The 14,165-nt window shown below is 43.6% G+C and overlaps 1 protein-coding gene across 1 annotated transcript in view; it reads right to left on the reverse strand.

Moving 5' to 3' along the window:
- Positions 1–14,165, reverse strand: part of LOC129704447 (ERC protein 2) — a 590,828-nt gene that overhangs the window by 244,429 nt on the left and 332,234 nt on the right. The window contains exon 17 of the mRNA XM_055647523.1: positions 5,378–5,509. Coding sequence (XP_055503498.1) covers positions 5,378–5,509 — 132 coding nt within the window. The remainder of the gene's footprint in view (positions 1–5,377; positions 5,510–14,165) is intronic.

Below are 14,165 nucleotides of genomic sequence, written 5' to 3' on the forward strand. Positions count from 1 at the left end.
TCATTTGCTCCATAGATGCTGCCGCACCCGCTGAGTTTCTCCAGAATTTTTGTCTACCTTCAATTTTCCAGCATCTGCAGTTCCTTCTTAAACAAGTAAACTATATCTAAGTAAGAGACTTGGATTTTTAAATTCCTTAATCAGCATTTACTAAAATTGGAAAATTCAATGTTCATACAAGGACTGTTCAACAGTGGTGGATGTATATGTTAAACTCTATCATGTATCATGTTCTTTATATTCGTATGGTTGTATGGTAACTCAAATTTCACTGTACCAATTGGTTCATGTGTCATAAATGTGAACCTGAACTTCATCTCGACTTGAATATGGGATCTGTTTGGATAGCATGCCACACAAAGCTGTCCACTGTACCTCGGTACACGTGACTCTACTAATAAACACAAACCTAATCATCTCCCGAACATTGTTGCATCCGGACATTGTTGCATCCAATGTTCAAAATCGATCTGCCCCAAATACCAATGGAAATGGAAGCTCTGATTTGGAAATGCTCTCCGGAAACTAAAGGGTTTGGTCTATGTTTTACAGCAGTGTGTAAGGTCTACCTGACTCCTACTTCTGCCCCAATGCCCCTTCAATGTAGGGCATGAGTAAAAATATCCTTCCTAGCAGACACCATTTCAAATCCAACACAATTCAAAAGTCTAAGAAAAATATCAGTAACATGCATCGTCCAAGTAAGTCATGTGTTGTGTTTCCGCTGGGTGGTGAACACGCAACAAACGCTTTTCACTGTACCTCGGTACACGTGACAACAAACTCAACTGAAACTAAACTGAAAGTCATGCAGGTTTAGGATTAGCAATTGTGAAATCAATATCTCTCTTTGCTTTGAGCTCAGTAATATATAGATGTTTAGTTTAGACATACGGCATGAAAACAGTCGCTTTAGCCCACCGAGTACATGTTGACCATCGATCACCCGCTCACACTAGTTCTATGTTATCCCACTTTCTCCTCCACTCCCTACACACTAGGGGCAATGTACAAAGGCTGATCAACCTACAAACCCGCACCACTTTCTTCCGAAAGACATGTGAAGAACTAATACTAAACAGTCTGTATTAGTAGAAGGCCGTGTTGAAGAGCTTCACGTCAACAGAATGAGGTAAGGATGAAATAGAGAAAGAGGTCAAGATATCTGGAGAAATCAAGAAATCGGTTAAAGGGTTAGTTTGTTACATTCTAGAGAGGCACAGTGGATGAAGAAACCTTCCCTGTGAAAGAAAGAAAGCAAGTTTAGAGTTAGACAGAAGATGTCCCTGGAAATGACAGAGGGATTCAAAGTCAGAGGTTATCTGGAAAAGATATGTGTCCATTAGCGTGATGGCAAGTATGTTAGATTGGGGTCAGGAATGCACCATTCCATAGAAGCTTGCATGCAAAATAAAAATAGAATTTGAGGAAATAAGTTAGATAGAGTGATAAGTGGTGGACAAAAAAAGCTGGAGAAACTCAGCGGGTGAGGCAGCATCTATGGAGAAGGGTCTCGACCCAAAACGTCGCCTATTCCTTCGCTCCATAGATGCTGCCTCACCCGCTGAGTTTCTCCAGCTTTTTTCTCCACCTTCCATTTTTCCAGCAACTGCAGTTCTTTCTTAAACACACAGTGATAAGAGACTCATTTGATTGTTAAGCACCATTTAAGTTGCAATAACAGCAAGGTACAATGAACACAACTTTAAAACAAATTATCAATTGTTTTCTCTGAGAGTTTCCTGATTCACCCGGACTGTGAATGCTGAGGACCTCCAGATAAGAAACTCTTTACTGCAATTTCCATTTTAACCATTTGAGTACACAGCTTAAATCTATTAATATAAACATGAACTAGATTTGCAATATTTATCACTCTAGAGTTCTAGGGGCTGCTACTATATGTAGAACGCTGAACTAACACGTTAAACTTCACATTGTTTTCATGACTGAGATATTTCATTCGAGAAACAAAAAAAATGCCCTCCATAATGTTTGGGACAAAGACCCAACATTTATTTATTTGCCTCTGTACGCCATAATTTGAGATTTGCAATAGAAAAAAAATCACATGTGGTTAAAGTGCACATTGTCAGATTTTATTAAAGGCCATTTTTATACGTTTTGTAGAAACCATGTAGAAATTACAGTCCCCCCCCCCCCAATTTAATGGCATCATGTTTGGGACACATGGCTTCACAGGTGTTTGTTAATTGTTCAGGTGTGTTTAATTGCCTGTACACAAAAATACTGGAGAAACTCAGCGGGTGCAGCAGCATCTATGGAGCGAAGGAAATAGGCAACGTTTTGGGGTGAATCCCTTGGGAAATAGGCAACGTTTCGGTCCGAACGAAACCCTTGGGAAATAGGTAACGTTTCGGGGCCGAATCCAGATGAAATAGGTCACCCGCTGTTGCCTATTTCCTTCGCTCCATAGATGCTGCTTCGATTTTCCAGCATCTGCAGTTCTCCAGCATTTTTGTCTACCAAGATTTCGATTTGAGTATAGGAGCAGCAGGTTCTCTGCAGTTGTACAGGGTCTTGGTGAAACCACACCTGGAGTATTGCATACATTGGCCTCCTTGAAACATATTGCCATAACATAGAAAGTTCACCAGGTGCAGGGTAGGCCAGGACTGCCCTTCGAAAGACCTGCACTCGCCATTTAATATGATCATGGCTGATCATCCAACTCAGTATCCCGTACCTGCCTTCTCTCCATACCCTCTGATCCTCTTGGCCACAAGGGCCAGGAAGATAACTCCCTCTTAGGGAAGTATAGCCAGGACAAGGGGCCACAGCTTAAGGATAAGGGGGAAATCCTTTAAAACCGAGATGAGAAGAACTTTTTTCACACAGAGAGTGGTGAATCTCTGGAACTCTCTGCCACAAAGGGTAGTTGAGGCAGTTCATTGGCTATTTTAAGAGGAGTTAGATTCCCCCTTGTGGCTAACTGTGATCAGGGTCCTGGAGAGAAGGCAGGTATCGGGAACAAGCCATCCTGCATATTGAATGGCGGTGCAAGCCCTTAGGGAATGGCCTAAGTTGCTATAATTTCCCCTCTCTATGTTCCTAAACTCTAGAGAGTATTGCCTCCTTGATGCAGGTATAAGAGAGCTCTCAGCACCCAGTGGGGTGGGAGATTGCAACCTTCACATGGTCGGCCCTGTTTTGACGGATGCAATCAATCTGGTGCACAAAATCACATAGGATCAACTAGAACAAGTTGTCCTACAACTTTAGGCTGGGCACACCGTATGCAAGAAGAAGAAGAAGCTAGAATGTTGAAGCTCGAATTTACTAGAATGTTGCCTGGGTTTCAACAACTAAGTTACAGAGATAGGTTGAATAAGTTAGGTCTTTATTCTTTGGAGTGCAGAAGGTTAAGGGGGGACTTAATAGAGGTCTTTAAAATGATGAGAGGGATAGACAGAGTTGATGTGGACAAGCTTTTCCCTTTGAGAATAGGGAAGATTCAAACAAGAGAACATGACTTCAGAATGAAGGGACAGAAGTTTAGGGGTAATATGAGGGGGAACTTCTTTACTCAGAGAGTGGTAGCGGTGTGGAATGAGCTTCCAGTGGAAGTGGTGGAGGAAGGTTCATTGGTATCATTTAAAAATAAATTGGATAGGCATATGGATGAGAAGGGAATGGAGGGTTATGGTATGAGTGCAGGCAGGTGGGACTAAGGGAAAAAAAGTTGTTCGGCACGGACTTGTAGGGCCGAGATGGCCTGTTTCCGTGCTGTAATTGTTATATCGTTATATGGTTATAAGCACCTAGTCTTTCCTCCTGTCTTTCCATCACCTTTGGAAACTTTCACAGCTGTCATTTCAACATGGTGAAACCACAATGTATAAAAATGCCCTCTATTAAAATCTGACAATGTGCACTTTAACCACATGTGATTTTTTTCTATTACAAATCTCAAATTGTGGAGTACAGAGGCAAATAAATAAACAATGGGTCTTTGTCCCAAACATTATGGAGGGCGCTGTATGTGCATTTTGATTACGGTACTCAAATAGTTAAAATGAAACTTTTGCAAAGGGTGTAAGTAGCTGAGGAAGAAAGATTGGAAGAAGGTCAGGTGAATGTAGTGGCTACAGTTACAACCAGGAGTAAGTTGAATTCTATATTTGCCAGCCTCCATACCGAGGCCGAGCTGAAAGGAACAGAGAATGAAACAGCGCAGGACATGAAAGAACCTTTAGTATTCGGCTTGTGTCAGGGAACAGTCACTGGGTTAATGATGGATGAGTGTGAAGGAATGGATCTCATGGCAACACCAGCGGCCTACGGCTCGGTGGCTCCGAGTTCACATGTAACAATGGAGGACTCACAGGAACGATAGCAAACATTTCCATGACCAGCATGGGAAGAATTGTCTGTCACAGTTTTAAAATACGAGCGTTATCTGGCTGATGGGCCCATTTTAGTTGACAATTGAATCAAATCACTCAATGCAGGATTCAACTGAAGATAAACGTAAGTGACACTTGGGTGTGTGTGTGTGTGAAAAGATTGTGTCTTTGGCCAGTGGAATATGTATTCTCTCAAACCAGGAGATTTGTCAATCTTTACGACAGACTGCTCTCAACCAAACATTATGAAGCCAATTTGCTGCCTCTAAATCTTATCTAGCAAGTTGACATGAGTTTAGAACAGAGTTAAAGGCAACTCAAGGAAAGAAAGAAAGAAATGGCTCTTTTATAAAGAGGAAAATTAGCCCCGCACATTTAATGCTGTTTGTTACAAATTAAGACTCATGGCTTATAAACTTTTCAAGTGACATTACAGACTTCCATCTGTATATATGTATATATGTATGTAGCGCCGCAGAATTTGTGCACCTATTCCCCCCCCCCCCCCCCCCCCCCATCTCCTTCTTTTCAAGTGCTAAATTACAAAGGGATCATATCAAAGGGATCGGTAGATCTTTCTGAATGCGTGGGTCTCACATTTCATCACTCACTCACAGAACATTTCATGTTGAGTAAAATGCCACTTTTGTTTATCTTCAGTTTTAATCCTGGAGAGGCCATTAAAATTTGCCGTATAACTTGAGTAAAATTAGCTGAAAGTTATTCGGAACATTTAACAAGATGAGCCGATGTTTTTAAACTTGTTGGTGGCAAAGGATAGAAGCCAATCGCCCCAGCGCCTTAGCCCAGACCGCTTGTATTTCAACTGTTCGATCCTTCCTCACAGATGAAAGATGCGACAGATTTTGAAAATTAATTATTTTCCAAAAAGCAAAAGTCACACAAAAATGAACGGGAAGGTTTGTGGTTCAAAATGTGAAATCCATTGAATGTCCCCTGACTTTATGCCATTGAGAGGGAAGAGTAAAGGCAAGTTCTCTCATGCAAACCTGCTTCTCTGAAGAGGATCTAGAAGCCTCTTCCTTGGCGAGAACCACCTCCCTCTCCGCGTTAATCTGCACGCTTTCCCGCAGAGCGTCCTCCAGTTCTTCAATCCTGTCATCTTTCTGCTGCACTGATTCCTGAGAAAAAGCAGGAAAACTAGGAATATTATTTCAATGGGCAACGAATGGTAAGTGTTTCTGCTAAGATGTTTCTGGGTGCCAGCATCCTCAAGGATTAAAATTTAAAACTGGATCAGGATCTGAAATGGTAAAAATTAGAGGTGAAAAATTGCATAAATCATGTCATGAAGAAACACTAATGGAAACATGACGCTAATCTATGGTCCTGTTCTGTTCCAAATGTTCGATGTTTCACCACCAGCTACAGATGTAAGGCGGGGGAATAGGTAAAGCTGCAATTAAAAAGCTTGAGAGACACACAATCCAATCCAATGTTCTGGACCAGAGGCTAGACATTGACAAATCGTGTGTGTGCGGGACCAAAGTTAATCGTCATGAAATGGTTTGGATCTGCGGCTTCTGATTTCTGAAAGTGGTCCTTTTCACAACTAGAAGTGAAAACAAAACAAAAACAAATAAAAGATACATCCACTGGTGTTGGAGCCGCATGGTCACAGAGGGACACTGTGCCCCTGATCCCACATACAAATTGAACCTGACAGCACGGGTAGCAATTTAATTCATTCAAATCAACGGCAAATGTGTTAGCCACCCCAGTTACTGGAGGGGAAATTTTAAACCCATGTGTGGAACTCGACAATGCTGCTATTTTCAGAGTTTTGGAGCACATTGGCGGGAAAAAAAATGAAGCTTTTTTGAGAAATTGCGATTTAGACAGAACAAAAAAAGCAATAAGGTATTAAATATAACGAGCATTTGCAAGTATTGTAATTGCATAGAAAGTGGCGCAAAAAAGGGTCTCGAAGTAAATTTGGATTGTTTGATCAAACTTATAAGCACAACCCTTCAAAGTAGCTAATTCCACAGTAAATGTTATCTGAAAATTTACGGTTCAGCTTTTGGAGAATAAAAACCTCCTGATGATAAAATATAATATTCAAATTTGATAGTCAAATTATCCGTAAACTCCTTTTGAAAATGCAAAAATATAAAATGCTTTACTGTTTACCGATCAACCGTACAAAGTATGTACTGGAGAACAAAGTGATTTGACCGCCAGTTTTATGCCAATTCCTGATTTGAGAAATCCCAAACATATTTGTTCTGCTTTAATCCATGTGGGCACACATTCCTGCACCTTCAAACTTTTCGTCCATTAATATCATTGTTTAATCTCACAATGAGGGCTTTAAACTGATTACCTTTCTTCAAATTATCTCCAAATAGACGCATTAGCGCGATTCAGTTACGTAAGGAAATCAATTATTGCTCGATATCAATCTGGCTAATTATATGCAACACATTTGCTTAAATAGGGTGTCCAAAATGGACACAAGAACCTAACTGATGCCTTTGAGCATAGAATCTAGAACAGTACAGTACAGGGACAGGCCCTTCAGCCCACAGTGTGTGTGCCGAACATGATGCCAAGCTGAGTCCATCTCTCCCGCCTGCATCTGATCCATATCCCTCTATTCCCTGCATTTCCGCTTGCCTATCCATAAGCCTCTTAAAAGCTTTGCATCAAATTGATCAATATTTATTTACGCTTGTACTTTCACCTCTCTAACATTATAACATTAATTAGTATTTGCTCTTGAGATGCCTCTTACCCACCACAAGCTGATGGAACATATTTGAATCTCTAGTTCATTCAGAGCCTTTAATGTTTTATGTGTCATTCCTAACTTTTGTCACTTGTGGGCGGAGCACCAAGGCAAATTCCTTGTATGTGAATACTTGGCCAATAGACATATGGCGGTCACGAGTGGCGCAGCGGTAGAGTTGCTGCCTTACAGCAAAATGCAGCGCCAGAGACCCGGGTTATATCCCGACTACGGGGGCTATGGGCGAAAGGTTTCGGGTCCCGAAACGTTGCCTATTCCTTCTCTACATAGATGCTGCCTCACCCACTGAGTTCCTCCAGCATTTTCCGTCTACCTTCGATTTTTTCCAGCGTCTGCAGTTCCTTCTTAAACCAACCTATGAGTAAAGTCATTGACAAGGTTCTGTCGTGGTAATACGTTGATGAGGCTATTATTCGCCATTAGTACTACTCTGTGAAAGTAACCCCCAACTATTAGATGTATAGTTTGACAATTTTTGTGAAGCTAGCCATTGCTAATTTAGTACACCTTTGAAGGCTGCATGTTTCCAGCCTGTTCCACCATAATCACGAGAAGTCACTCGCAGCAAAGTGAATTCCAGCTATTTGCAAACTAATCCCATTGCAAAATATCCAGACCCTCAGGTGCTTAATTACACAAAGTCTGCAAGATTTCCATGGCATACTAATCCATAATCACTGCGAGGCATGGTCTCATACCATAAAAAATAACTTAGGCAATGCCTGTGGATTGTAACTCATTTCCCAAATATAGAGGAATTTTAAATATTAAAAAAACAGAAAATGTTTGTTTGCTATATTGCGATTTGGTTTAATCAGATGCAAATCCAGGATGTTACATTACCACATGCACCAGAATGTTACCTGGGCTTGAGGGCCTGAGTTATAGGGAGATGTTAGACAGACAGGGACATTCGGCTTTGGGGCTTAGAGGGCCGTGGACAGACTTACTGAGGGAGCACAAGGCCATGAGGGGCATGGATAAAGTGAACACTCACAATCTTTTTCCCCAGAAAAGAGGATTCTAAAAGTAGAGGACGTAGGGGCTTTAGAGAGAGAGGAGAGATTGTAGAGGGATGTGAGGGGCAACTTTTTTTGCCATTGGCCATTGTTAGCTGTTTGCTGGGTGAGAACGAGTTACAGGCAATGGGATTATTGATAGGAAGGGTTTAGTGAGCTATGGGCCAGATGCAGGCAAATGGGACTGGTCCAGTATTGCATGTTGGTGGGCATGGACAAGATGGGCTGAAGGGCCAGGTACTGTGCTCTATAACTCCTTCACTCTAAAACAACTTTATCAAAAATTGCTTCCTTGCAGATGTTCGGGAGAATTAAGTAATCGGTTGCTCTGCCAACGTGACAACTTCATAACTACAGACATCCCACAGATTCAACTATAGACAATAGACAATAGGTGCAGGAATAGGCCATTCGGCCCTTCGAGCCAGCACCACCATTCAATGTGATCATGGCTGATCATCCACAATCAGTACCCCGTTCCTGCCTTCTCCCCATATCCCCTGACTCCGCTATCTTTTAGAGCCCTATCTAGCTCTCTCTTGAAGTATCCAGAGAACCGGCCTCCACCGCCCTCTGAGGCAGAGAATTCCACAGACTCACAACTCTCTGTGTGAAAAAGTGTTTCCTCGTCTCCATTCTAAATGGCCTAGCCCTTATTCTTAAACTGTGGCCCCTGGTTCTGGACTCCCCCAACATTGGGAACATGTTTCCTGCCTCTGGCGTGTCCAAACCCTTAACAATCTGATATGTTTCATGGCAGAGAGGGAGCTGTATATGCGGGATCTTTGTGGGTAGCTGTGATGTCAGCAGCAACATTAGATTTATCTCTTGGGGCTAACGGAATCAAGGGATACGGGGAGAAAGCAGGAGTGAGGTACTGAATGTTGGTGACAGCCATGATCATGTTGAATGGCCGTGCTGGATCGAGGGGCCGAATGGCCTCCTCCTGCACCTGTTTTTGTTTCTATTACTTTCCAGCTAACTTCAAATAGTGGGATGATGTCTCTCTCTCTCTCTCTTTCAGCTCATCAGCCACAGTGTTACCTGGATTAGCACCGAATATCCACATACTTATAATAGAGAACTGCCTCACTGAATGCTTCTGAAAGTAATGTTTAAACTACATTTATCATACTGAGTTTCAAACAAAAGCATGGAAGTGAGGCCAGGCCAGTTTAGGAACAGTTAAAGTGTCATGCCATGGTGTTCAAACGCAACGTTGGTATAACGTTGGTAAGCTGATTCTTGATTAACACGCGTGAATTCTTCCCTGCTTCATTTCTGCTTTACGAGTTAGAAACTCAAAGGGTTTAGGGATAGGTGATAGAACAGGCCCTTCGGCCCACAATGTTGGTGCTGGACACGAAGCAACGTAATCCCTTCTACCTGCATGTGATCCTTACATGTCCCTGTGGATGTGGAGAGGATGATTCCACCCGTGGTCTAGAGGTCACAGACTCAGAATTAAAGGGGGCTCTCTTTTAGAAATGAGGTGAGAAGGAACATCTTTAGTCAGAGGGTGGTGAATCTGTGGAATTCTATGCCACAGAAAGCTGTGGAGGCCAAGTCAGTGGATATTCTTAAGGCAGAGATAGATAGTACGGGTGTCAGGGGTTTATGGGGAGCGGGCAGGAGAATGGGATTAGGAGGGAGCGATAGATCAGCCATGATTGAATGGCAGATTAGACTTGATGGGGCGAATGGCCTAATTCTGCTCCCATCACTTGTGATCTTAAAAACTTACCACATGCATATCTATACATGTTGTCCCTCTCACCTTAAAGTGATGCTCTCTAGTCTTTGACATTTACCACCCTAAGCAAACAGTTCTGCCTGTCTTCTCTATCGATGCCTCTCATCATTTTATATGTGAGTTTGGAGATCCAGCATGGAAACTGGCCCTTTGGCCCCCAGATCCATGCCGACCAGCGATCTCCCATTCACACTCTCACTTCCTCATTCACCTCCTGCACACTGGGGGCAGTTAAACCCACACACCCGCACGTCTTTGTGATGTGGGAGGAAACCTGAGCACCTGTGGGAAACCCACATGGTCGGGTGGAGAACATGCAAACTCCACACAGACAGCACCCGAGGTCTGGGTCGGACCTGGGTCTCTGGCGCTGTTAGGCAGCAGCTCTACCTGCTGCACCACCCTGATGCCTTGAACGTCAGCATGAATGAAAAACTGTAGCGTTTAGGAACGGTTTGTATTCTGTCAGACAGGGTGTTCAGCTGAAGCTGCCTGACTCTGAGCTCGGCGTTTCAAAGGTGAAGCTCTGGGTTTGAATCCAATCCAACCAGTGTTTGAATCTTCTGGAAACATGCAAGCGTATACTTACCTCAACATTCAGGCTATCGTGTATGACAACATCATGGATCACCATTACAATATTTTGTAACGCATTTCTAGATGCATAACCCAGAAACAGATTTATTCCCAATGATTAGCTAAGAAAATGCAGCTCCAGTCTGGTTCATGCACCTCATTATTTTCAACATATAATGCAAGCTAATGCGTAGGCCTGAATGTTGCCACGGACTAGTCAAGAGTTACTGCTCATCATTACATAGCCAATTCTACCCCGTGGCCTGAGGCCCGTCATTACTGGCCCCTGTTGCCTAGGCACAGAAATCCAATTTACAAACTATGGGCTTTTATACGGCTGCAAAGATACGGTGTACACTGGCCTTGTGTTGCAACGGCACATTTACCACACGTACAACTGGTTATTGCAGTTGTTGCAGCACGTTGTAGTATTGTGTGTGTGTGTGTGTGTGTGTGTGTGTGTGTGTGTGTGTGTGTGTGTGTGTGTGTGTGTGTGTGTGTGTGTGTGTGTGTGTGTGTGTGTGTGTGTGTGTGTGTGTGTGTGTGTGTGTGTGTGTGTGGGCGTGTGTGTGTGTGTGTGTGTGTGTGTGTGTGTGTGTGTGTGTGTGTGTGTGTGTGTGTGTGTGTGAGTGTGTGGGTGTGTGTGTGTGTGTGTGTGTGACTGGGTCATGTGAAATACATCCAACTTCAGGATTTCTCTGCATTAAATACCAGGTCACGTTGTGGCTTGAAGCGTTTTCTCCGTATTACTTTACGCACTATTTACCAAGGGATAAGACTGACGGTGTAGCTGTTTCTGTGGACGTGAATATTGGTACATGGGTGATGAGTGTGCACTGCACGTTGTACACAAGTGTGCACTGTGCTTGTACACGAGTGTGCACTATATGTTGTACACGAGTGTGCACTGCACGTTGTACACGAGTGTGCACTATATGTTGTACACGAGTGTGCACTATATGTTGTACACGAGTGTGCACTATACGTTGTACATGGGTGTGCACTGTACTTGTACATGAGTGTGCACTGCACGTGTAAATGAGTGTACACTGCACAGTGTAACAGCCTCTGTGGAGGTGAATACTTGTACACGAGTGTGCACTATACGTTGTACACGAGTGTGCACTATATGTTGTACATGGGTGTGCACTGTACTTGTACATGAGTGTGCACTGCACGTGTACGTGTAAATGAGTGTGCACTGCACAGTGTAGCAGCCTCTGTGGAGGTGAATACTTGTACATGAGTGTACGCTGCATCAACTTTAATGACCTGTACAGGCTACACTTTTACAACCTTCCTGTGCCCTCCCCTCAGCTGCAGACTTCTTTAAATTAAATTATTTCAACAATGGCACAGTTTTTCTCCTGAACATAGTTTTGAAATATTGGCTCTTGTTCAAAACACATTTCAGCAGCACATATGGAATGTATCCACTACTTACTAGAACCCCCACAAGTTGAGTGTAGACAAATGCCCACAAACTCATCCCAGCTCACAATCCTGAAATATATTCCTGCTTGGCTTGTTGGAGCAGATACAGACCATTTGGTTTCATATCTTGTGATTAATTGAGTTAAAGAATGAGCACTGTGAACTTTATTTAATTGGAGATTAGTCACTGAACGCTGGAGTAACTCAGCGGGACAGGCAGCATCTCTGGAGAGAAGGAATGGGTGACGTTTCAGGTCGAGACCCTTCTTCGGATGCTTCCTAATCACTGATAGATGTTGGTCTCAATGTCCTTCAATAGATTCAAAAGCCCTGTTTGACAATACATTTCCTTCTGCTACCTATCACTGCACAAAACAAGTCCAAATCTTGTAACGTGTAAATTTGATTGAAGGGGAAAAGAGGGGTTCAGGTTTACTATTATTGTCCCGTGTACCGAGGTACAGGGAAAAGAGGGGCTTTGCTTTGCATCCTGTCCAATCAACACTATTCATAAATACGGTCTAGTCAAACTCAAATACAATAGGTGGAGCAATGGGGAAGATAAATGTTGAGGCTCTAAGCCACTAAATGGAACTTCTGAGCAGCCATCCGTGGGAGCTTATCTAAGAAAGAGACCAACACCAATGATTCAATTGGGAATCGCACAGAAACCCTGCAGGCCGTCAACTCTGTGGTCCATTGGGCCAACATCTCAATGTCATCAAGAATGGCAGTCAGCCATCTACAACGCGGAGAAATCTCTCTACCAAAGGGTATCCCAAACTAAACTTCATCTAAAATAATAACTATATTCAAATATGTAGCCCGTACAAAAACTCTTAATACATTCTCAGTGACCATGTATTCAATAGTGATGGACAGTAGTCAATAAACAATAGACAATAGGTGCAGGAGTAGGCCATTCGGCCCTTCGAGCCACCACCACCATTCATTATGATCATGGCTGATCATCCCCAATCAGTACCCCGTTCCTGCCTTCTCCCCATATCCCCTGACTCCGCTACTTTTAAGTGCCCTATCTAGCTCTCTCTTGAAAGTATCCAGAGAACCTGCCTCCACCGCCCTCTGAGGCAGAGAATTCCACAGACTCACCACTCTCTGGGTGAAAAAGTGTTTCCTCGTCTCCGTTCAAAATGGCTTACTCCTTATTCTTAAACTGTGTGGGCCCTGGTTCTGGACTCCCCCAACATCGGGAACATGTTTCCTGCCTCTAGCGTGTCCAAACCCTTAACAATCTTATATGTTTCAATAAGATAACCTCTCATCCTTCTAAATTCCAGAGTGTACAAGCCCAGCCGCTCCATTCTCTCAGCATACGACAGTCCCGCCATCCCAGGGAATTAACCCTGTAAACCTACGCTGCACTCCCTCAATGGCAAGAATGTCCTTCCTCAAATTAGGGGACCATAAGTGCCCACTCAGTGGTGTCTTTGCACAAAACTCCCTTTCCACTTTTGCCCTTGTCAGGTCCGGGGGGGGGGGGGCAGTCCCCCCCGCCACGGGTACCATGTAATCCCGCGCTACCCGCTCCATGGTCGGATAGTCGGCGACTAAACCGTCTCCCCCACCTGGTTTGCCAGGTGAGGAGGGGGCTGTGGACCCCCAGCAGGACCAAAAACAAGACCTGTCAAAGGGCGGATGAGCTCCTAGCGAGCCAACGGCCGTCCACACTTCAGTAGAAGTTGCGATCACTGTCGCACACGGCATTGTAAGGAAATTTCCTGTCGGAAACCAGCACCACCGTGTTGCTATTGTTTTCAACGATTCAATAATAATAATAATAATAATAACTCATGTGCCCTCGGGGTGATATCCCTTCCCTTGTTTGAGGGGTTAGGATGTAGATGAGGAGGAATTTCTTTAGCTAGAGGGTGGTGAATGTGTGGAATTCATTGGTGGTGACCAAGTCATTGGGTATTTTTAAACCGGTTCTTGCTTAGTTAGTGCGTCAAAGGTTATGGGGAGAAGGCAGAAGAATGGAGAAACAAAGGACCTGCAGATGCTGGTTAATACACAAAAAGACACAGAGTGCTGGAGTAACTCAGCGGGTCAGGCAGCATCTGTGGACAACATGGATAGGTGACGTTTCACAGAGTGCTGGAGTAACTCAGCGGGTCAGGCAGCATCTGTGGAGAACATGGATAGGTGACGTTTCGAATTGGGACCCTTCTTCAGAATGGGGTTGAGAGGGAACAAGAGATTAGCCATGATCGAATGGCAGA

The sequence above is a fragment of the Leucoraja erinacea genome, chromosome 16, assembly GCF_028641065.1.
Source record: "Leucoraja erinacea ecotype New England chromosome 16, Leri_hhj_1, whole genome shotgun sequence".
NCBI lineage: Eukaryota > Metazoa > Chordata > Chondrichthyes > Rajiformes > Rajidae > Leucoraja > Leucoraja erinaceus.